General features: G+C 38.3%; 1 protein-coding gene across 1 annotated transcript in view; it reads left to right on the forward strand.

Annotated features, from left to right (window-relative positions):
* Window positions 1-3,547: 3,547 nt before the first annotated feature.
* LOC145765912 (importin subunit alpha-4-like) overlaps window positions 3,548-26,036 on the forward strand; it is a 33,329-nt gene continuing 10,840 nt past the window's right edge. The window contains exons 1-8 of the mRNA XM_082577578.1: window positions 3,548-3,729; window positions 4,034-4,165; window positions 9,608-9,743; window positions 16,259-16,387; window positions 21,649-21,735; window positions 22,115-22,211; window positions 22,477-22,594; window positions 23,333-23,464. Coding sequence (XP_082433704.1) covers window positions 3,640-3,729; window positions 4,034-4,165; window positions 9,608-9,743; window positions 16,259-16,387; window positions 21,649-21,735; window positions 22,115-22,211; window positions 22,477-22,594; window positions 23,333-23,464 — 921 coding nt within the window. The 5' untranslated portion in view covers window positions 3,548-3,639. The remainder of the gene's footprint in view (window positions 3,730-4,033; window positions 4,166-9,607; window positions 9,744-16,258; window positions 16,388-21,648; window positions 21,736-22,114; window positions 22,212-22,476; window positions 22,595-23,332; window positions 23,465-26,036) is intronic.

A 26,036-nucleotide genomic window follows, 5' to 3' on the forward strand; every position in this document is an offset into this window, starting at 1 on the left:
AGAACTAATCCTTACAGTCGTTGTTCCTTTAATATGTTATATGCGTCTATCACCACTAAATTTCCTAGTAGTAGATTCATCGCCCTCATTCTCACTTTCAGAATTTTTCCTGGGCCTTTTCATTCTTACTGTAATACCAAAACTTAAGTTTTGCTGCATCTTGCTGTAGTAGCCTACTCGTATAATCTAACTTTGTAACCAGGGCTGCGATTTTTTCTTTCTTGTCGAACGACCAAAAATTCTACGCTTGTTTGTCGAATAGTAATATGACGTCACAAGAGTCAGATTATAAGCGTTTGGCCGCGAGTTACCGCACAAGTTGTGTGGTATCAGAGTCACTTACTGTTTTTAATCGCACGCTGGTTGAGTGATTCCATCTACGACGGCAAAAAACATTGCCGTCGCCAAATCAACACACCTTAGATTGCTGCGACAATTGCCGTATGCTTTAATGTTTATTCAAACGAATTTTTATGCGCTTCTTCATTGCGTGTCACACGGCGGTAGCCCAGAGCATCACGCTATTTTATGCGCTGACAATGCTCTTGTGAACTGTAAAAAGTTTGCCACCTTATGAATACTGGCTTAATTGTTACGCAAATGTTATTCTTTCATCGAATGCTTATTGTTTACCGGTGTCGTTGCGAATATATATCATCGTGAAAGAAGATACAGTTAAAAAATGGAATTTACCTGCTATAGATTATCAAACAGAAGGAAAAGTTAGTGTGGTATTTTGCAAAATTTGTAAAGAATTTTATGACGGAAACAAATCGGAATTAGAAAGCTAGGGGTCAAGTTAATAAAGTAATACGAAATTAGATAAACGGTTCTTCGGCAGAAAAGAAAAATAATGATTCTGATCATATGGCATTGCGCGTTCATGAACAGGCAGTTTTGCGTCTCACTCTTCAAGTATTTCAGTGATGACGCGACAACCTCATCCTCCCATACAGCGTCTTATGATTCCGATTCTGACGGCTAGTTCTTAATCAAACAGACTCGTGTTTGCTCGCGGTATCTCAATTGTGCCGAAATTATGTTAGTGTAAACGTAAATCGAGGCAATCATCTCGCAATGAGATATTAATTTGTTACCGGTACCTGGTTGAACAATTAACGTTATTTTATGATAATTCAAAGTCGCTAAATGTCGAATTAATGTAAAACAAACGTACATTTCTTCTAGGGCATTGTTATGCAGGCAGCAAAATTCGTTATTTTTGCATTGATTTCACGTCTGTAGACGTTGAATCAATGCAAAAATGATGATTTTTGCTGTTTGGGTACGCAATGAAACCCGCCAGGAAAATTAAATAGATTTGTGCTGACTCGAACGTTGAATCAACCCAAAATTAACTTACTTTTCCCCCTGAGTTGTTTAATGTAACAGCGTGCGTATCGCTACTTTTGGTACATCACTACAAATCAAACAGTGCGGTCGTGAGTCATCGTGACTCGTGATAGACTACTCTAGTATATTTTTCGCTTCTCGTTTTTTCTATTCATTGTCAGCAGACGTTGAATCAATGTAAAAACGACGGGTTTTGCCAGCTGGGTTGTGTGCTTTTGTAAATGCAAATGCAAAATCGCCCATTACGTAATCACAGAAACCCTTTTAGTGGATGGAAGTCAAGTTGCAAACGTGTTTATCTGTCTACTATTCCTTATTCACAGTGCAAAACATTTCTGCAAGCTTGGAACAACAAGTGCATAAGTCAGACATAAATACAAACTTGCAAACACGTTGACAATTAAAGTAGCCTACTTCGGTTATTTTATCTATAAAGGAAACCCGTTGTGTCGAATAACACAAAGCGTGTGTGGCGAATGTTTGATGCCAGGCGTTGGGACTTCGATCAAAGCATTCTCCCGCAGTGTTCAAAAATGGCGGCGCTGACGCATTGGGGGTTTCTCGTGTGAAGCGTCACATTTAGACCTTGCTTTGAAGTACCTGGCGCAAGAAAGTTTACGTAAGTCAGCACTCTTACGATTGTATCACGTGATGCCCCCCCCCCCCCAGTTGTTCCTCGACCTGACGACGTTTAGTCCCCTCTCAGTTTTTTTTTTACCTTTTTATTTTCCTTTTTTTTTTTTTTTTTGTAAGGCACGGCGTTTGTCGAATAGTGATGGCGCGTGTCGAGTGACCTCGTCACCGAAAAAGGCAAAAATCGCAGCCCTGTTTGTAACCAACCTTGCCTTATCAATATTACTCGGTCAGAGATCAAAGCCAGACATTGTGACATAAGACTTGAACTGTTGCGCGTGATTAATGTAGAAGTGCCGGTACTCCCACCCATTGTTAGGGAAGAATCCACCTTTGTTACGCTGATTCAATGTCATCAATCGTTGAAGCAACGTAAAAATCGAAAGTTTTTCTTGAATGGAAGCTAAGGGATACACCGATACAGTATTAACTTTTTCTAAATGCGCGCTATGGGAATGCGATAATTTCGCGTTCCCAGCGCAAATTATATTCTTGCAACAATTGTTAGTGCTATGCAATGACGATTTGTATCGCTAGCTCCTGCGTTATTTCTCGGCGGACAAATATGACCGATCTAGATTGTGCTTCTCGCGGACATCACATGCTGTGACGGCGGACATGTCCGCCGTGAATTTCCAGGCCTGAAATACCATCTGGCAATTTTGTGGTTTGCGAGGTTTGCTACGTTTGCTAGGTTTGCTACATTTAAAGACGGCCGTGTCAATGTGTCATAGCTATTTGTATGCATTAGAAACAATATATACACTGTAATTTAGGCTCATCATTTAAAATAATGCAGTGGCTATTTGACCGGCTCCGGTCTTAATCTGAAACACTATTTGAAACGGTCATGACGTATTCTTTTTTCTCTTTCAAAAGACGAGAGGAGAAGAAAAAAGTGCCTATATAAGTTCTAAATTCAACAATTTTATCAACTGAGTCCGTGGCGCGTGCGATTTTTCTTGGGCTGGTGTTCGCGAGTGAATGAGTTCGATACTACCCCAAAGCGCTTTTTTTTTTTTAAATTAAATTTTAACCTAAAGTGAACTCAATCGTTAAGCTGCTGCATTTTTGTGGTCAGTTTTTAATTCGAGTAGCTCAAAAAGTTAGTTTGGTGGCTGTAAAAAGTTACTTATTGAGAGCAAAAACCAAACTAACTTGTTATCAATCAAAACAGGTGGAGAAAGACCAAATGAAAAAAAGATTAAAACCATTAAATTGAAACCAAGTAGGGCAAAGAGTGTATAAGCAAAATTCCTTATAAAGTTCTTATCTTGCTAAAAATAAACTAAAAATTAGATTTAATAATAGAAATTAGATTAAAAATTAATATATTATATATCAAAACAATATTTTACAAAATATATAAGAATGCCAGAAAAATATAATAAGAATGCCATCTGTTATTGCATTTATTGCCTAGCCAACATTAAGTACTATATGATATCATTGTTTTATGTGGGTGCTGAGCTTTTTTTTATAAAATGCAATTTGTATGGTTATTAAGTTGTAGTTTGTATCAACGGCATCTGTAACTATAAGAAAAATGTTTTCCAAGCATTGTAGCTGTGTTTGATCATAAGACTATAGTGTGCTACGAATCTGGTTGTTTAGAAGGCTTTATTGTAAAGGTGGTAAGAGTCTTGTGGTTCTATGAAGGACGTGGTGGCACCCAGCACAATGGATAGTAAACCTGACAGTCATCGGTTCAAGAACTGGAAGCACAAAGGTCGTGATGCTGAAGTAAGTTGCTCTTAAAATTAGTCCCACAAAGAGATCAAATGTATGAGAATCGACTGAATTTGTAACTCTGCAAAAGTGATTTACTCCACACTGTGATGGGATAAATTTATTTGCGGCATTAGTTAACTTTCTTTTAATTTACTAATTGTGTCTCGCATCCGAGCTTTTTTTGTCACCAAATCTGTTATCAAGTGTCAACAATAAAGAGATTTATTTACACATTTTTGACTTCTACAAATATTATATATATAATTATTTGTAATTTTTTATGTAAGCTTAAGCAGAATTTTTGATTTTTTTTCAGACTATGAGAAGACAAAGAAATGAGATGTCAGTTGAACTGAGAAAGCAGAAGCGAGGGGATCATTTGTTGAAACGGAGGAATGTACCCATTGCAGATGACAGTCTTGATGAATCAGATTCAGAATTAAAACCGGTTTGTGTATTTGTCCCCTTGTAAAATGTTTGAAAAACACTAATTTTCCCTAATCCAGAACAGGGCTGCGATTTTTTCTTCCTTGTCGAACGACCAAAAATTCTGTGTTTGTTTGTCGAATAGTAATATGACGTCACAAGAGTCATATAAGCGTTTGGCCGCGAATTACCGCACAAGCTGTGTGGTATCAGAGTCACTTAAGTTTTTAATCGCAAGCTGGTTGAGTGATTGCAAAGGAGTATCAAGTGCTAAGTTGTGGACCGACCGAACATGTATATATATTGTTTGTTTTGCTCCAGGAAGAGAACTGTTGTAAATGCGAAACTGAGGATCGCAAAAGAAAAAATCCCTTAGGTTATACCGCTAGCGTAACCTACTGCGAGATTTTTTCCTTTGGCATCTCTTTAGTCTCACTTACTACTTAAATGGTTATGCACGTACGCAAGCACAGTTAGGAGCGAAATATGCAAGTTTGTTGAGAGGTCATTTCAACTTCCTGATGAGCTTGAACATCTAATGAAGCCGTGCCATCGCCAGGGCCTGACCTTATATTTGCAGACGCCAGACGGACGCTCACCGATAGGGTGCGTCATGTGCCCCAATGTTCATATTTTTTGTATTATTTTTTTTCAATGGTGAGGTTTCACTGAAATAGCAAAAATATGAAGTTTCAGCAAAAAATATTAATGTTTAGGTCCTCCACATTGCAGTTAAAAATACCGGAATTTGACCCTATAGTCCATAAATATATATAATACCTTGTTTTAACATAACAACACGTGTTTTGCTCTATGGACTTTGAAAACTGATTTAGAGTAATTTCAGGGTGCTGAATCCGAATCTGACCTCAGATTTATCCTATCACGTCAGGTTTGTGAGATATGATAACAACAAATTGTTACTTTTGTCAAAAGTGGAAGATTTGACGTTGCGTTTATTGCACATACACATTGTGCTATATCCAGAAATCCAGGCCATGTGGTGCATAAGTAGCTGGAATACACTCACCAAGTGACCAACTATAATTTTGATACCAATTTGCTTTCTAAGCAACATTATTAACAAGGCAGTAATAGCAAGCTAAAAGGGAGGCTAAAAGTAGAACTGAACCCCTCCCCCATCAATGTTTTGCATGAAACTACAAAATTTTTAGCAGGCCTATGGCAATGCTTAGCCAGTAACCTTACTTAAAGGCTGTTGTGGCCTGTCTAACGCTAACCTTTCGCTATAGCACTGCATATGTTGGTGGTAAACGCAATGTCAAATCTTCTACTTTTGACAAAAGTAACAATTTGTTGTTATCATATCTCACAAACTGACATGATAGGATAAATCTGAGGTCAGATTTGGATTCAGCACCCTAAAATTACTCTAAATCAGTCTTCAAAGTTCATGCTGCGAAAAAAAATCTTTTTTTGTAGACCACTGCATAGTGCATCAAGGTTTGCTTCCCATCTTGGTTTGAAATAAAACACCACAATTCATTATCTGATGGGTTAAAAAACTTCTTCAACATGTTGCAAAAAAATCTTCCCACAGGCCACAGCAAGAAGTAAAAGAGATTTCCAAGAAGGTTTTGGAACGCAATGCATTATTCGCTCAATCTGAAAATGTCATTGTTGGTATGCTAGGCGATGAAGGCTGCCAAGTTAGAAGAGCAGCAGTCCAACAAATCTATTCCTTAGGTTCACAAGCACAGGAAAAGCAAAGCAAGAATCATGTTGGCTCCTCACAAAAAGCAAAAGATGAAAATCGAAAGCTGAGAAAGGAAATTTCACCAGCGGTGCCACCTGCAATATGCAGATTTCTTGTGCCACAGCTTAATACTAAAACAAAATCATACCACCAACTTGTGAAGCTTGGCACAGTTCATAAGTCTGAGCCACCTATCATGAGATCGCTAACAGATTGACAACGTCATCGACGAACCTCTGCGGCTGGATTATCCTTGCCACAACCAAGCAGTTGAGCGTCACGTCAATCTTGTGACTGAAGCAAGCTTATATGCTGTAGGTTTTGAAAGAAGGGATGACCTGGGCTGATTCATCAGGTACGATCTTGTCAATTCATGAAAGAATTCAACAGCAAGAAGCAATTCCCACTAGGGTTAACCCACTAGATTGACATGTTCACCTTTTTGTGCTGATTGCTAAAGTCTCAATGTAGTACCGGTAGTCTAGCACATGCAGCAGTATGGAGTATATCAATCTGTGTGCTGGTATTTTCTTGACTACGTCTACCAATTACACTATATGTTTTATGCACCTACACTTTGAACAGTCCAGTTAGTAACCCCCAGGTCATGCAGCTGTGTGTGTACATGACATGAGCACTATATTGTATTACCATCACACTACTGTACCGTTAGACCACTTCCAACATCCTCTTGATTAACCCTTGTATTCTCTATGTCATGTGTGCTGTATATTATGCATACTATGCTGTATATTTATTGCAAATGCAATAAGCAAAAGTATCCAAGTCATCTGTGACCAGGATATGCAGTACAGCATGTGCATTTACCCATTACTTTGTGCTTGCGCTACCGTTTTTGTCCAAAACATTGTCAAATATACGTTTTTTGTCATAACTTTTTTTCTAGTGAAATTAAGGCAAAAAGTCCTCTTAGAGCAGATAAAAACATTACAATTCTGCATCATTTGATACCAAACTCATGTTCCTAGCACCAGCAGTTCCAAAGTTACATCCGATTTGAGAATTTTGGGGGTCTTTCCCCATAAGCTAACAAGGGGATACGGGAAATTGGGATGTGGAGCACCTAAACCTTGACCAAATTCTTTGAAATTTTGTAATTTTGCTTTTTTAGTCAAGCCTCACCAACAAAAAAAAATAATTTTGTTTTCGATCATTTTTTAAATTTTTGGGGGCACATGACGCACCCTACTCACCGACCGAATTTGAAGGTTGTGCTTGGGCAAACTCAGAAACGTTATCACTGTCTTGTCGAGAAAAGAATGTATTGATGCGTTGTTCCTTATGCACTTGAACGGGCTTATCTGTTAAATTTTATTGTTGAAAAGTGAAAACGCAGTAGGCGCATTTTTATCAAGCATACCTTTGCTTACCGTACCACTATTAAATCAAACATGTTCAAAATTGAGAATGCTTTGCGACGTTAGGCTACGAAACGCTATTAGCCGGAAGTTTACCTGAATGATAAGTTCCAAAGTGACGTGGCAATGCTTCTCTCGATAGCTGCTTCGAACAGATCCCGCACTTCACTCGCTGTTTGCTGAACCTTAACCGCTTCTCGGTAAGACCGACCGAAGCTTTTGCCATCTGTGTTGTTGAAGGATTCTTTCGTTTTTTAGTCATTATAGGATACTGACTAACTGAAAACTATCCTATCTGTAGTTGGGCAAAGCTATGCTGTTCTTACAACTTGCCTATTACCTTGCCTTGTCCACTCCCAGTGACTACCTACTATTCTTCTAGAAGCAAACTCTTATATATAGCGACCTTTCTTATCTGTGTTTCTGATTCTGAACATCTGGTCGGAAACCAGGCCGTAACTAGCTTGGAGCACCAGGGGGCAAACAGTATTCTAGAGGGGACCCAACTTTTAGCTTCCGTATCAGGGTCTGCTACTATTCGGTGAGTCCGATTCGGTGGGTCCGATTCGGTGAGTTTCTATCCTCTAACCCCAAACCCCTAACCCTAAAACGGCAATGATAATTAGGCTACGGTACCCGATAATTTAAAAGAAAATTGAAAAAATCCCCCGTTAAGGGATCGAACTCACCGAATCGGACTCACCGAATCGGACTCACCGAAACGGGCCATTCCGCCGTATCATGTACGAAAACGACGTTTGTACACAATGCGGGTATATTTACGCAAAAACATTATTCGTAGGCTATTAGGCCTACTGCGTTTAAATTAGCATAGATTACACTGGCCGACACAATTTTTGGTGCCGGCGGTTTTTGAACTGATTTAGACTAACTTTGGGGCGCTGAATCCGAAAATGCAATTATTTTTTCTCCATCAGGTCAACTTTTTAAGTTACAGTTATTCCACTGCATGAGTGAACTTGTGCATAAGGGCCATTCCGTGTCGATTCACACAGTCAAGAGATTCAACCTTTCGATTTTCTTTAAATTTTACACACCTTTTTACTATTCTATATGATGAACACTTGCAAAATTTGAGTGAAATATATTGAGAAACACGAGAGTTATGAACCATTTAGTTTGGGGGGGTCTGCTGAGAGGGCACAATTTTTTTATTTTTGGCCATGTTTGAATCAATGTAAAAACGACGGGTTTTGATAGCTGGGTTGTGTGCTTTTGTGAATGTGCAAAATCGCCCATGACGTAATCACAGAAACTCTTTTAGTGGAAGAAAGTCCAGTTGCAACCGTGTTTATCTGTCTACTATTCTTTATTCACATTGTAAAACATTTCTGCAATCTTGGAACAACAAGTGCATAAGTCAGACATAAATACAAACTTGCAAACACGTTGACAACTAAAAGTAGCGTACTTCGGTTATTTTATCTATAAAAGAAACCCGTTGTGTCGAATAACACGAAACGTGTGTGACGAAATGTTTGATGGCAGGCGTTAGAACTTTGATCAAAGCATTTTCCTGCAGTGTTCAAAATGTTCTGGAAGAGAACTCCTTTCCATAAAAATAGCGGCTTTTTTCATCTGTATTTCTGAACATCTGGTCCTGGTCGGAAACTAGGCTGTTTTCTACATGTGAAAAAGTTTCATAGCAAGTATCCAACAGTCATTTTACCAGAGCAAAAGTGTTAATTGGCTCAAACGGCGAAATACAAAGTACAAACTGGCATAGACGTTGACAACTCAACGTAGCCTAGGTTATTTCATCTATAAAAGAAACCGGTTGTGTCGAATAGCACGAAACGTGTGTTGCGAAATGTTTGATGCCAGGCGTTGGAACTTCGATCAAAGCATTCTCCAGCAGTGTTCAAAATGGCGGCGCTGACGCCTTGGGAGTTTCTCGTGTGAAGCGTCGCTTTTAGACCTTGCTTTGAAGTACCTGGCGCAAGAAAGTTTACGTAATTCAGCACTTTTATGATTGCATCACGTGGTGCCCCCCCCCCCGATTGTTCCTCGACCTGACGACGTTTAGTCCTCTCTCAGTTTTTTACCTTTTTATTTTAATTTTATTTTTTTCGTAAGGCACGGCGTTTGTCGAATAGTGATGGCGCGTCTCGGGTGACCTCGTCACCGAAAAAGACAAAAATTGCAGCCCTGATCCAGAATGTAGGTTAAAACTTAAAACTCCTGTTACCATAACCAAGTTATAGCTTTTAACGTCATTTTATACCCAGCCATAATGATGGATTGATTCAGCACCCACTCACTTTTTAAGAACAAATCTTGAACCCCTGGTCTGTACTATTTGATTGCCAGTAAAAAACACATGATGATATCACTAACTATGTTGTAGACATCTTTGAAACTCGAGGAAATTGTAGCGAATGCACAAAGTGAAAATGAAGTTACACGACTCAATGCGGTTCAACAAGCAAGAAAACTTCTTTCTAGTGACAGAAACCCACCAATTGATGATTTGATCCGATCAGGTTTTTACAGAAATTTTACTACTTATGCCTGATGGGTAGGGTGTTGCAGGCGCCCCGACCCTCTTGGATTTTGCTTACCTTTTTTGTGGTACTGTGTTTAGATCAGTAGACCACAAATATGAAGTTTCAGAAATGTTCATCGACGTTTACCTCCACCGCCGAGGCCATTTTGAGGCCCACATTTTGATTTTTTTCATGTTTTTTGCCACTAGAGGGCAGTGTATAAGTTTTGCAATATTGGGGGTATATTCAAAAGATGCTCTATGATGTTCTGAATAATGTTAAAAAAAAATTGGAGAAATGGGATAAGTATATCCAAAAATATTCAAGTTTTGTCACTAATTTTTTGCACAATACTGCCCCTAGTGGTGAAAAGAAAAATTGAAATATCTTAAAAACCACTCGTCATATTGTTATGGAACTTGCATGCACCCCCCTATTTTCATGGGTAAGGAATTTGATTTTAGCAATATTTTTGCAAAATATTACCACTAGAGGGCGGTAATTCTAATTTTGAAATATTTTTCTGTAAAAAGGCGATATTGTTGCATTTCTTGAGCTGTGCTATGTGAAGAAAACAATTTCATGGCTTATGCACTACAAAATTTATTCAATTGTAAAGAAACTGCATCATGCAGGGCAGGCACTATATCAAATCCAAACACGCAATGTTAGTCTTAATTAACACAATTTCCGCAAAGGCAGTTGTGCATCTTCATTGTGTTGATAAACAACGTTTTCTAAGATTTAGTATCTTTCTTCGATCCTCCTCCACCACTTGAATATAGTTTTGCGGATTTTTTTTCTTGCTTTGCTAGATGAAGAAAGTCGGATACCAGTTTTACCCCTCTGCTGAATCATTACAGACTCTGAGTGCACTTATGATACCATTAGCATTAACAGAAGCAGAAGCAGATACCATTAGCAGAAGCATAGCCATCATCTATTTCCCACTCTTTTGGGTGTTTGGCAAGAAAAGTTGTTGAAATGTGCAAAAGTACAAAAAACATTTTGCTGCTGGCATTTGCATAGGAGCACAATGACAATGAGTTATCATTAACAATGTCTGGCAGCTCTGGCTTACTGTATCCATTACCGAACCTGTTTGTAACCTGGCCATGGAAACTTGCATTTAAATGCAGCAGAGTTCCAGCCAAAGCTTCCTTTTCATCCATATGACTTGTTTGTCCCATAGAACTAAGGGGATCAGCTCCCTAGTTACATACCATGTGTGCCTACCTAAAGCTTTTAAAGCAGCAACACTGATAATTTTGTCTATTGCATCATAGCTTTTGATGTCACTTACCAGTTGCAAATCTTTTCGGGGTGCTGATGCAGCAATTGGACAGTTGAACCACCATCCATTAAATACAAAAGTCAACAAATCACTCTATGTTTTGTATTTGTGACTTGGAAATGATTCCTTGTGGTAGAAAGTCTTGCAGCATTACTATGAGTAACTAATAGAGCTGCTTTCCCATCCACCTTGCTCGATGGACTGCACCGCATTTCATTAAGTTGTACTGTCCACTGTTGATTCCAATGTACACCGCCATCAGGTCTGAAAGTTTTTTGTAATCACCCCTCTGATAATTTTGCATATCTCTCTCAAAATTTATAAGTGCTTCCACTTTTCTGCTTTGAGTTGTTACAAATTTTCCCAACTCTTGAGGAACTTTGATATGCAATACAGCTGCAGCGTGTGGGGTTGCATCGAATCCTTTCTTCTGGAATCTTTTGAGATCTTGACGTTTCGATGGAGATCTTGACGTTTCGACTTTCAGGGCTTCCCACACATGAGAAAGTATAACTTCTCCAGTATGTTTTCTGCATGCTAGGCAGAGAAGTGGTTTGTCTAGCTTTATTTGAAGAAAAATGCATGCAGCAGAAAGATGGCTAAGGGTGGAAAAAGTTTTGGGTGTTGTTGTTTTAAATTTTTCTTTTTTTTCATTCCATCTCTCTGCTGCATGCATTTCTCTTCAAATAAAGCTAGACAAACCACTTCTCTGCCTAGCATGCAGAAAACATATTGGAAAATGTGGTGCAGTCCATCGAGCAAGATGGATGGGAAAGCAGCTATATTGCTACAAGATGGTAATTAGGGTGCATCAGCTGCCCCATATTTTTGAAAAATACTAACATCGCATTTCTTCTATTGCCTAAACTGTTAGACTGGGTGAGAAAATCAGTGTGTGAAAATGGTATCATATAAAGTTTTGTGAACATTTAGGTATGCCACGTGGCCCTAATGTTATTGAGCGGTAACTCTTGTCCAATTTAACCTCTTTTAACTCAAAAAGTCACGTTCTAGTTCACAACTCTGAATTTAGCACCACTATAGTATGCGTGTACGGAACAATATTTTATACTAATTGATATTTAGAATATCATAATGATTGGGTTCCGTCCTGTATAGCAGGGTAGGATGCAAAATCATGCAATGCACAAACATTTACGGTCTTGGGTAGCTAAATTAGGCTCCGAATAATCTGGTGTTCCAGTAACCTTCGAAAACCTTTACACACCCTCGGCTCCGTTTGTGCAGAATAAGGATGATCACCAAGATGGGCGATTTCACTTGTGATTTGGTGTATTTTAAGTCGGCCAATTGCGACTTCGACTCGAGTGATGATTTTGATATGCCAAAGTTTAAGAAAAAATATGATCTTGGCCATCCAACGTGCCTTTAAAGCACCCGGCCTCATGAAATTGACTGGTTGATTTGGATCAAGGTAGCCCAAGCACAAATGAATAAATTCTTTATACATAGTTATCACGTATAAACTTCTCCTGCGCTCTGCATAACCTGAGAACATCTTCTTTCAGCTGTAATACTAATACTTTCGCTTCTTCATCAAAATTAGATATGTCCAATGTAGCTAGTTTTTCAGCCGAGCAATGTGGAATCATTCCCCAGTTTTTGCGTAGTCTTACAAACAACATCACATTAAGGGATTTTGATGTCTCTATTTTTAGCTCATTGAAAACATGAGTGATCACCACTTCACCTATGTGGTGCCTGCATCCAGACCATAAAATCGGTCGATCCAACTGCTGCTGCAGGCTAATACATGCCGCCGATATATGTCCAGTGTTACTTGAAGTGGTATCAAACACTAAATTTACAACGCACTTCGAACAGTTCCATTGTTTAATCAAATCAGCTGAAATTTTTGCAATTATTTCACCCATTTTACGGTCTGTTCCAGGTTCATATCTATTAACTAGGGATGCTCAGAATTTTCATTTCCTTTGTAGTGCCAGCTGCTATAACTACTCGCTCCTCTTTCTCATTTATATAGGCCTAAGTTAGTTTGCATTGCAGCTTCGAATCCCAATGGAGGGATAACAGTTTTGGTGGATTCCATTTTTCATTCACAGAACTTGCTATTTTTTTTCCCACCTTTCGTCTGGTGCGATCCGCTGAAGAATATGATGTCACTATCTTCGATGTGTCACCTCCAACTTCTTCTGTAAAAGCTTCAAATGCAACCTGCTGAGCTGGGATCATTTTCGTGCGTGTCGCAAGAGATACTAGCTTTTGGGACTGTAAAATATAGTGAGGTATAAATGCCTGTGTACCTGCTACCTTTGTGGCTTGGCCAACCTTTGCTTGATCGGACGAGGTACATGTATTTTCACTATCGTCTAAGACTGCTGTGCTGGTGTTTGCACTCATATTAGAAAGTGCTTTTCATGATGTCGAGTCTCTCTCAGCCTCCTTGCGTGCTTGGCAGAGCTGATCCAAATAAGCTTGTTTCTTATCACACGACCCAAAAATCACTGTTAGTTAAAAATTCACCTGATATCACAATAAAAGCAATTTTAAGCAACAGAAAATGCTGAAAGGATGTTGAAACTGGTATCTACCATACCTGAACCTATCCTATTTTGCAGTTTTGCACTATATAATATAACAACGAAAATCAGCGATATTACCTTAGTACAGTTTATCTGAGCACCTAGCAATTTAATTGCACACAGTTACTGGATCAGGGTTGCCAGATTTAAATTTGATGTTCTGCCAAACAGTGTCCAAAAATCTTCCAAAATCATCTTTAATCTGCCATACCAATTATGCTTAGTTTACCCCTAAGATAAACTGAAATGAAACCTACTAAAATGAACTAATATACTTTCCATTTTTAGATTTCATAGCCTAGTTACTTTGTTAAAAGCAAATGATTACAACTGAAACATAACCACCATTTACTTCACAAACAACAAGATAGAACCACAATTTTGTCACAAATTCAATGGAATTCAACTAATCTTAGGAGTTTTATGAATCTGCCAAACTTAAGAATTCTGCCAACTCAAAATTTCGCTGCCAAACAGCTTAAAATTCTGCTAAATTTCTCAAATTTTGCAATAAAATCTGCTAAGTGGCAACCCTGTACGGCCTGTACTGGATCAATCTTTATGTTCTGTGTGGCATACCTAAACGTTGGAAGAATTAAATAATATTTTACCACACATTCTAATTCATATAGCCTAACAATTTAAACAATAGAAGAAATAAAAATTGCATGGTCGGGGCTCCTGATGCACCCTAATGGTAATGCTGCAAGACTTTCTACCACAAGGAATCATTTCCAAGTCACAAATACAAAAATTAGAGTGATTTGTTGACTTTTGTATTTAACAAATGGTGGTTCAACTGTCCAATTGCTGCATCAGCACCCCGAGACAATTAGCAACTGGTAAGTGACATCAAAAGCTATGATGCAGTAAACAAAATTATCAGTGTGCTGCTTTAAAAGCTTTAGGTAGGCATACATGGTATGTAACTAGGGAGCTGATCCCCTTAGTTCTATGGGACAAACAAGTCATTATGGATGAAAAGGAAGCTTTGGCTGAAACTCTGCTGCATTTAAATGCAAGTTTCCATGGCCAGGTTACAAACAGGTTCGGTAATGGATACAGTAAGCCAGAGCTGCCAGACATTGTTAATGATAACTCATTGTCATTGTGCTCCTATGCAAATGCCAGCAGCAAAATGTTTTTTGTACTTTTGCACATTTCAACAACTTTTCTTGCCAAACACCCGAAAGAGTGGGAAATAGATGATGGCTATGCTTCTGCTAATGATATCATAAGTGCACTCAGAGTCTGTAATGATTCAGCAGAGGGGTAAAACTGGTACTGTATCCGACTTTCTTCATTTAGCAAAGCAAGAAAAAAATCCGCAAAACTATATTCAAGTGGTGGAGGAGGAACAAAGAAAGATACTAAATCTTAGAAAACGTCGTTTATCAACACAATGAAGATGCACAACTGCCTTTGCGGAAATTGTGTTAACTAAGACTCACATTGCCTGTTTGGATTTGATATAGTGCCTGCCCTGCATGATGCAGTTTCTTTACAATTGAATAAATTTTGTTGTGCATAAGCCATGAAATTGTATTCTTCACATAGCACAGCTCAAGAAATGCAACAATATCGCCTTTTTACAGAAAAATAGTTCAAAATTAGAATTACCACCTTCTAGTGGTAATATTTTGCAAAAATATTGCTAAAATCAAATTCCTTACCCATGAAAATAGGGGGGTGCATGCAAGTTCCATAACAATATGACGAGTGGTTTTTAAGATATTTCAATTTTTCTTTTCACCACTAGGGGCAGTATTGTGCAAAAAATTAGTGACAAAACTTGAATATTTTTGGATATACTTATCCCATTTCTCCAATTTTTTTTTAACATTATTCAGAACATCATAGAGCATCTTTTAAATATACCCCCAATATTGCAAAACTTATACACTGCCCTCTAGTGGCAAAAAAACATAAAAAAATCAAAAAGTGGGCCTCAAAATGGCCTCAGCGGTGGAGGTAAACGTTGATGAACATTTCTGAAACTTCATATTTGTGATCTACTGATCTAAACACAGTACCACAAAAAAGGTAAGCATGGTGAAACCAAGATTTAAATTTCATGGGGCGCCTGCAACTCCCTACTGATGGGGTATGATGGGTATGACTGATGGGGTACTTGGGGTATTTCAATAACTTTAACACTTTTTTGTAATGGAAAGAATCTTTTGCAAATTGTATTCTTAGCATTGCATTAACGTAAAAGTAACTCTCAGAAAAATCGTTTTGCTCACCAAATGATTTCCTTTTATCATTACACCAGCAGTGATGAATACAACGTTATTTGTAATGGTTAGTATTGACTGTACCACAAATGATTCTGTAGTTTAAAGAAAAACGTACCATAGTTACTGTAGCTCTGTGATCGAATGGCTGCTAGGAGCATATGGTCGACTCAAAAACCTGTTGGTTTGATATTCACTGAAGACGTGCGTCGTGCGGCTGTATTTTGGTAAAACTCTTAATGGCACGTTTGAAAGTGGACATGAAGATTCTCTTAATGTGCAATTCTTCAACCACCAGACTTACAACTGCACACAATAAAAGAATGTCTTACGCATTAGTCAATAAAACAGAACAAGGTAGCCAGGTTATGTTGTCTTTTCCAGATATGATAAACAGTAAAATTAAATCTTTTGCAGGGATTTTACCGATTCTTGTGCATTGCCTGCAGCAAGATGAATTTTCTTCCTTACAGTTTGAAGCTGCTTGGGCTCTCACCAACATCGCTTCTGGCACATCACAACAAACCCAAGCTGTTGTTGATGCGGGTAAGTCCATAATTATGTTTTGTAACATTTTTTTAACTTAAACTTTGAAACAGTGATAAATAAAGCTACATTCCACTTCATTGAAAGTATTTTTAGCAACAGCAGTAATAGTGTTGCTTATATAATATATATAAGCATAAATGATCTATTTTGAATAGCTGCCTACTTCCTTTGTATCACTACCTGCTCTTTTTCACCGTTTTTCTGCGGTCTGCTACTATTCGGAGATATCCCAATCGGAGACAGCTTTTTTCAGAGAGAAAAAAAGACAGTTGTCAAACGGCGTTTCGTGTCTATATGTACTTGTTACGCATGAATCATCATCACAGTCGATACATCGGTGGCGAATCTGGCAATTGCTTTCTTAAAACACAATAAATTAACATTATTAACTTGTAGACCGACTACTTTTCTCCGTCGATGTATAAAATCGCCTCCACCCCTCAACGTTACTAGCATGATCCACCACTGTGACATCAACAATTATATATAAATTAATTGCTTAACCTATAAAATAATCGTTGAGCTGTCTGTCTCGTTTGCATGGGTATTGGATAGGGTGAGGCTGGTGCCCCATTATTTTGGTGGTGAGGTTTGATGAATAAAGCAATTTAATGAAGTTTTATAAAAATCGAAGTTTGTTTAGGGGTCGCAATATGCATTTTACTATTTTAGCCCCGATAAGATTTGACGCCACTGGTAAAATGTCATATCTCGATTTATGAATATCATAGGAAGTTGGCTTTGTGCTTAAAAGAACCGCAATGACCTATTTCCTATAGGTGTTATTAAGCATTTTAACCTGTAAAACATTCACTTTTTGAGTTATTGCAAAAAAACTGTTTTTTAGGCATTTTAGAATAATTTTTAGCCTAATACCTTTTAAGTTAATGTAACAATGAGCCAGTTTGGATAAAAAGAAATGTGTAACCTCTTTATTGTTCTTCAAATTTACTGCTGGAGAAGACTGTAATGATGGTTGCATCTTCAAAAGACCCTAGATGTTTTCTCCTGGGGACAGCTCCTATTATGAAGATTCGAATACCACAACTTTCCAAAATCGCCATGGAATTGGATTTGGAAAACCAAAATTTTCAAAACTGAATGAAGATGATATTGACAATCTAGTCTGGGTTTTGACGGAAAACTAAGTTACTCTTCACTCAAGCCTACCACCCGCTTGAATATAGGCTACGGTATATTTTTTACTGATGTTTAGTGTAGTTATTATATGACTTAACTAAAAGTGAACTCAGTAATGTTCGGAAACTTGAATAATTTATTGATAAAGCTTTCGCCGACACAAACCTGGACTAACAAACAAATAAATGCCAAACACGTGCATTAAAAAACAATATATTTTTCTGTTCAATATAACATTTTGTGTGGAAAAGGCATTGCCGGTTTAAGCAGCTTCACTCACTGAAGCCATGACTAACAACAAATAAATGCACGCGCATTAACAAAACAATATGTTTTCTATTCAATATAACATTTTGTGTGAAAAGCATCGCCCTACCCGCCAAGCTGATACAATCTGCAGACTTTACTAGGAATAGCAGCAAAATGACCGGGCGCCACCACAGTGCTCCGCACCTAAATATCCTGACGCCACAGTGTGCGCGCTTATTTTGACCGGCGCCTAACTGTCTGCGCCTAAAAGACTTGCTCCCGTTTTTTAAGCCTTTCATTGTGATAGCCTTTGTTTCGTTTCTATCGCCTTTGTGACATCAAGGAGTGCATAGTGGTGACGTATTCTTACAACACTCCTGTTTACCAGATCAAGAACAGAATTACGAAATATACTTGACTAAAAAGGAGTTAGGTGAAGTTGATTAAGGCTAGTTATTATTACTGATTTAAGTTTTGAATTGAACGTCTTTCCGAACTTTTAACTTTTTTAGTCTTAGTCAAATTGGCCAAAAATTAATCACTTTTTAACTTACTAATTAAATTTTTAACTTAAATTTGAGTACAAAAAGTGAAAATGGCTCAGCCCCGAAAAAAATTAAGATTCAATGATTCTTATGTTCAATTTGGTTTCACTGTGATACATTCTGGAGAAGAAAAGCCGCAGTGCGTGCTATGCTGTAAAGTTTTAGCAAGTTCTGCTCTAAAACCTAGCAAGCTGAAAAGATATTTGGTAACACATCATCCAGATTATCAAAACAAAGATGCAGATATTTGGTAACACATCATCCAGATTATCAAAACAAAGATGCAACAAAGAACGACACTGTGAGTAGGAGAATATCTGAGCTATCGGAAAACATTTTGTCGCAGGTGGTGTCAAAGATACAGAAGTCAATGTCACATTGATACCTAGCTCAAAACATGTTGGATGTATTGCATATCAAGATCATATTGAACCAAACGGAACCTAACATAGAACTGATAACACCCAAGCACTGTAGGGTGGAGTGAATTTCACTTAATGTTTTAGATTTTGATTTAAGGTGTTGTAATGTTGTCTTCGGGCCTAAAAAATAACCCCGAACATAATTTTGGTTCTCCTACCCCTAAATTGACCCTCCTACCTGAGGTCAAAGGTCACGCGAGGTCAAAATTGCTCTATCTCCACTTCTACTGGTGCTAGAAATTTGTTTAATGGCTTAAAAGATTCAGAAGACCCATATTTCTATCTGTTCTAAGAGAACTTTTTCTTCTATTGCTAGTAGAATTTGACTAAACAGCAAAAATATAGTTTTTGTGGTATTTTTGCTTATACAACATTACAGTTAACGAACTTCAACAGCCAAAATAGTAAATTTCAGCAATTGGTTGGATTGTTATTTGAGAATCACAAAGCTATCCACAAATCACTGGAAAATACCGATCTGCAGAACAATTTGTCAATTGTAGGCTCAGATGAAACCGCAATTATGACACTATGACAGGTAAACGCAATTGCAGCATTGCCACATTAAAAGAGTTGCTGCAAAGACCTTCGCAAAAGGTCATTTGTCTCCTGCATACCAACGAACTACCTCTCAGGCATGTCTTTGAGCACTTGGATGGAGTCTCTTTAAACTCCGACTCGTTTTCAGGCCCAATTGGCAAAGAGCTAAATGGTTTAGTGTCTGATTGGCATGTGGTTAAGTTTAAGCCATTATCTTCTATTGAATTTCCTCAATTGCCAAAAGAAGTTATGGAAAGTTTGAGTTCCGATCAATTTTATTCATACCAAATTTGTTTTGCTGTCATTTCTGGAAAACTTGAGAATGACTTAGCAGTTAGCACAGTTTGAAGTAGGTGGCTTGTCACATGCAAGATGGTTGACACTTGGATGTCGCATTTTGAGATGGCCTACTACACTTCCCAAACAAATCCGAGCAAAAATTTGAGATTCTGGTAGAATTTTGTTTAAAAGTCTACTTCCTAAGTTGGTTTGATGTCAAGCTTAACTCTAAAATAAATAAAGTAGCTGTCAACTATTTTCGCATGCTCAAACGAATCAACCAATTTCTGTAGAAGCAAGCAAGAGACATTGCATCAAAAAAACTTTGATACGTAATGGCTTCTCAGCTCACACCGAAAACATTCTTCTTTCGATGATGGCTGACGATGATGATACAACTCGATCGCAAAGCTGTCAATATTGTGCTATCGCTACGCAGAAGCAAAGATGTTGAAATGACCCCAGATGATAAAAGTGCAAAGGCGAAATCTATTGCAGAGAGGAGAGTAACTGCTCAAAAATTTATCATACCGGAGATCAATATCAACGCCGAGTTCTACCACAAGGTGGTAAATTTTGATGAAATTCATGTCACAAAACTTCCCGCAACCAAAGTCATGAATGATGATGCAATACAATATTTCAAAACAAACAAGCTTGAACTTGATCACCCATGCCACAATCAAGCTGTAGAGTGTCATGTGAAGCTCGTAACAGAAGCTTCCATGCATGTGGCTAGGTTCGAAAGATGGGATGGTGTAATCCGGAAAAAGATCAAATGACGGAAGTTGATGCCCTCTTTCAACACCAAAAAGCAATTTTACTGCTGAATACGATTGCATAAAAACCACTTGTTTTTTCGTTATAGTTACCAGTGGCATAGCCGGGACCTAAATATGAGGGAGGCAATATGTCTTGTGACATTTTTGAGTGTTTAAAAGTGCAGTTGGAATTTCATGTTCAAGCAATGGGATTTTCATTAGGTGCTGCTTGACTTGAAGACCTGTCGGTGGTCCCTTCGCAGCCTTCCCGTTGTTGCTGGTTAGTTCATGCTCAATTTAAATTTTGATTGTTTGTGTAATAATTATTATTGTGCGTAGTGTGACTTGTTGGCAAAAACTGTATCATAGTGTATCTCTCTCTCAATAATTTCATGCCTTTCAACCATTGAAATGTCATCTTAAATGCATCAAAACATTAATTTCATACTTAGTTCAAACTTCATTTCCTCATCAATGCTACAGATAAGAATATTTCGATGTTCAATACACTTATTCTCAAATAACAATCCAACCAATTGCTGAAATTTACTATTTTGGCTGTTGAAGTTCGTTAGCTGTAATGTTGTATAAGCAAAAATACCACAAAAACTATATTTTTGCTGTTTAGTCAAATTCTACTAGCAATAGAAGAAAACGTTCTCTTACGGCAGATAGAAATGTGGGTTTTCTGAATCTTTTAAGCCATTAAACAGATTTCTAGCACCAACAGAAGTGGAGATAGAGCAATTTTGACCTCGCGTGACCTTTGACCTCAGGTAGGAGGGTCAATTTAGGGGTAGGAGAACCAAAATTATGTTCGGGGTTATTTTTTAGGCCCGAAGACAACATTACAACATCTTAAATCAAAATCCAAAACATTAAGTGAAATTCACTCCACCCTACCAAGCAGGTGCACCCATTTTACTGACGTGTGCATTTTTAATTGTATGTAACAAATAAATTATTATTTACCGTTTTTGCGCTAATATGCCTTTACTTTTTGGTGGACCGTGAGTCGTTGAAAAAATCGCAAGGGGACCGTTCAACAAATTTTTTGAAAAATTTTGAGAACCACTGACCTAATCGGTTTTCTACGAAAAACGCTGTCTCCGAATCGGATTCTCCGAAACGGACCATTCCTGTTTTTCTGTCTTTCTGGTCTAAGGCATTGAGGTCAAACCAAAAGGGCCGCACTAAGTTACTGAATGACTCCTGGCATGCCCAGATAATTTCTTCTTTACATTTAGGTTAGATGATCATTACCAACTCACATAATGCATCGTATTGCGGGTAACTCAATATTGTATTATTGTTATTAACAGGTGCCGTCCCATTTTTTCTAAAATTACTTGTCTCTGAGCACCAAAATGTGTGCGAGCAAGCTGTATGGGCTCTTGGTAACATTATAGGTAAGTGTCTGATGACCTGTTAAAGTGTCGCGTGTGTTGTGTATTTGGTTTTCATTTGTTGGCCTGATGATGATGATTTCACAGAAATCGCGTCGAACGCTAGATCTTACCATAAGCATTATATTGTAGTGTGGCAATTCAGTGACGCGAAAAGAATTTCGAAATCATATTTCTCTCTACTTGTGTTCATTGAAGTGTCCTTTATATGTCATCGTATATATTTGATGGTCTTCATTGTTATTCGCACTCACACTTTCTTGAGGAGTTGGTAAGAACAATGTCTACTGGCTACAACAGTGCAGAAGGATCTATTGAAAAAGCAAAACTTAGAAAAAGCTAAACCTGCTTTCTTTGTCTTAATATATTACTCTCGTTGTAGGGGATGGTCCCGCTTTGCGAGATTACGTTATCAGCTTGGGTGTGGTCCAACCCCTCCTCATGTTCATAAACCCGGAAATCCCCATCAGCTTTTTAAGGTAATCATTGTTTGTCAGAGTCAACTTAATTGCAGTCTGGGAATTAATTAGTTCAAGTTGTCTTTGAATTTTGCGGTTTAACTTTCAAGATAGTTAACTTATTATGTGGTAAGCACAATTTCCAGACTTATCACACTAATATTTTAACAATAACGGTGATAAGAAACCAATTGATTATTATCTGACTTGTATTTTTTATTAGTATTGGCGCGGACTTCTGGTCTTCCTCCGTTTATATTTACCATATTGCACATAATATTTTTAGAAACGTGACGTGGGTGATCGTGAACTTGTGTCGGAACAAGGACCCCCCTCCCCCTGTTGAAACCATCCAAGCATTGTTGCCAGCTTTGTGCGAGCTGATCCATCACTCCGACTCCAATGTAAGTTTATGACTTGGTGCAGAACCATGCAAAGGTGGTGCAGGGAATCGCTGATGTCGTATGTTGTAACACGTTGTGCCTCATACGTGTGGCTACTTGGCGGTTATGTCTGACATTTTTTCATATCTATACTTTCATTGATGTCGCAACAAGGACAAACAGATTTTATTAAGCTTAGTGGATTGAAGTTTGACGCAAACTGTGTTCAGACGTGGCATTGACCATCGATTCCTGTGGCTTATTTGTTCCATTGCATTCTGTTTCTGTACAATGTCCTGGTGGATTGCTACAATTCTTCGAGGGAACCATTATAACATAAAGTTAACATAAGTGTGCACTGTGCAGTGTATAACCTACAGCTTGAGAAAACGTTATTTCAGTGTCCAAATGGTAACACGATAAGCGCCGTGTTACTTGTTGTTGGAAGTCCAAGTGGACATTCAGCAACTTACACAAAAATTTGCAGTTTGAAAGTGCCAACGCCATCATAACCAAGTCATCAGTTTTTTGTTATGTGTTGTCTTATCTGGTAATCGAGATTGAGTGCACAAAACGACTACCTATATGTCAACTATGTTCGCTAGGTAACTTTAGTATTAAACAGACGTAACTAAGCAACAACATTACATGTAACATAATAAAAACAAAAAACAATAACCAAACGTTTTCAGCTATAGTTCACCTATACTAATTAATAGCTAACCCTCAAACTGTTTGATGCCGTTTGTTGCTACACAGATACTTGTGGACACGGTGTGGGCACTCTCCTACTTGACCGATGGAGGAAATGAACTCATCCAGATGGTCATCGATTCGAAGGTTGTTCGCTTCTTAGTTCCTCTCCTGTCCCACAGCGAAGTGAAAGTCCAGGTAGGCGTCTTAAAAACACTTTATTTGAACAAAACATTTAAATTTTTTCGCTTTATTACCTCGGTTCAGAAAAAGTCCAACTAACTATCCAGAGCGAGATAAACATTTCTTTGTTGTAGTTTACTTGATGTTTATCTTTAACTTCTGAATATTTGGAGTATCCTCTAGGTCTCAAACTCAAAATGCTCTGAGGGCCAAATGAACACTTGTAAATTAACCGAGGGCCGAAGTACACAATAAGACGTCAATAAACAAAAAACACATTAAAACGCGATAAAAAGATATTAAGAACACACCACGAACGCAAGAAAAAGTAGTAAGAACGAAGAGATGAAAAAAAAAACTGTACGAACGCAAACGAGAAACAAGAAAGAACGCAAACGAAGCGACATACCTGGAGAGTAAAAATCTAGCAATCAACTTTCAAAAGCGCAGAAAAAACTAAACCCTTGAGGAACTGACTTCAACGCATACCAAGGTTACCATTGTGAAACGATACAATAAGTGAATAGCAGGGTTGGAAAAATCATGATTTTTTTTAAAAAATCGGATTTTTTTGATTTAAATCGGATTTTTTTGATTTTTTTTGTATAAAAAAACGTCGAGTCTACTTGGGGGAAGAGATCATTTTAGTAAGATAGCAGAATTATTTTTAACCGCTTGATTGATTGAAAGGCTTTGCTTTGCAAGTGTTTAATCATTTTTATTATCATATTGTAGGCTAGCCTGTCTATTGCACATACTTTTAAGTAGGTGTGATATGTTGCTTTATACTAAATCAGTGTTTCCCAAACTTTTTTTAATAGCGCCTCCCTGGACAACAAACAGTATCAAACGCCCCCTCGACAAAAAAGTAAAACCAAAGTTATTTTCCATTCAAGTCCAACTCTAATGAGACAGATGAGGTTGGTGCAATGTCATCAGCCTCTTGACATCGGGCTCCAGTTTGGATAGGAACAATCTTAAGTCTCCCCCTATCTAAGTATGTCAAGACGGTTTCTTTTATTATCCAGAAGCGTTGTCACGGCACTGAAAGCACGCTCCACCAAGTATGAGCCGGGAAAGACTATGATAAAAAATTTGACCCGATTCCACACGTGAGGGTATTTCTCTCTGATTTGGTTCTGTAACCAGAACGATTGGTGCGAGATATTGAACTTAGTTTTGAGTGCAAAATCGCCTTCCAATGTTATCAGTTCCTTCTCAAGAATTCCATGTTCGGAAATATCACAGAATGGGTCGATTATCCAGTCAGAGATTATCCAGTCAGAGATTATTCAGTCAGACTCGCCAGCAGTAGCCGAGTGGTTAGCGTGTTGGGCTCGCAGTCGAGAGCCTGCATGCTCGACTCCAGCCACCCGCACTTGTTGTTGTTTCTCTGGGCAAGAAACTTTACGATAATTGCCTCTACCCAGTGATCGATTTCGAGTAATGGGTAGTACCAAATTTAAGTCATAAGTAGAGTAGACAACCGGAAACAGACATTGCCGTCGGCTGCAGCGTGGGTCAGGTGTACGTCGGAAGGCGTACACCGATGCATAGCGCTCAAGTCCGCTTTCCCGCAATGCAGGATAAAGATCAAACAAACAACTGAAATACATCATGGAATCGAACTCCCATGTCTTTGTGTACTTCTTGAAGATGATTGCTGTACGTCTCTTCATCAACATCAGATATGCCTCTGTCACTGGTATCAAGTTGATGCAAGCTTGAGATTTGGAAAAATTCTCGTCTAGCTGAATTTCGCTGATAGAACGCGAGCTTATCACTGAACCCACACAGTGCCGATTTCACCTTGATTAGATTTACTTCGTTACCGTGAAGGGATAGACTCATTAAATTTGGAAAATATGTCTGACAAGTAGGCGATATCATTTCTCACAACCAAGACGTCATTCGCAAGGCCAGGGTCACAACTCTATGGAAATTCCACGACAGTTTCAAACAGCGATTAAAATCGTGCAAGGCAATTTCCCTTGGAAAGCCATCGTACTTCGGTGTGGAGCAGTAAGCGCTCAAAAGATCGGGTTTGCATATTCGCAGTGCTTCAAAGTAAGTCATGCGTTGCGACCTCAACAAACTTGTAAGGCACTGCGAAGCGACGTTGCCAACATGATTGCATGACAAAAAATCCTTTGCAAACTTTTTCTTGTAACTGCCCTGATTTACTCCCCAGCGCCCCCCAATCGCCCACTTTATAGCCAGCGCCCCCTTCATGGTCGCCAATGCCCCCACTTTGGGAACCACTGTACTAAATCATAATGTGCATATCGAGATTGAGGTACGTCTCAGACTGTCATCTCACTACACTAAGATCTTTCCTTACGTTTGAGCACACATCACTTTGCTTTTTTGCTCAACTGATGCATAGCCTACAACCAGACTTTTTGCAAAGAAAGTTTAACTGTAATATATGTTACCGACGTACCATACCAAAACAATAAAAGTTCAGATGACACAAAATTGCAGTTTGTTTTGCATTGAGAAGTTTGTACATAAATACAAGCTCGCCAGCTTTTGCAGTGCCCAATCAATTTCGAACTTCTGATTGAACCAGACCAAAAGTTGAAAA

The sequence above is a fragment of the Aplidium turbinatum genome, chromosome 3 (genome assembly GCF_918807975.1).
Source record: "Aplidium turbinatum chromosome 3, kaAplTurb1.1, whole genome shotgun sequence".
NCBI classification, from domain to species: domain Eukaryota; kingdom Metazoa; phylum Chordata; class Ascidiacea; order Aplousobranchia; family Polyclinidae; genus Aplidium; species Aplidium turbinatum.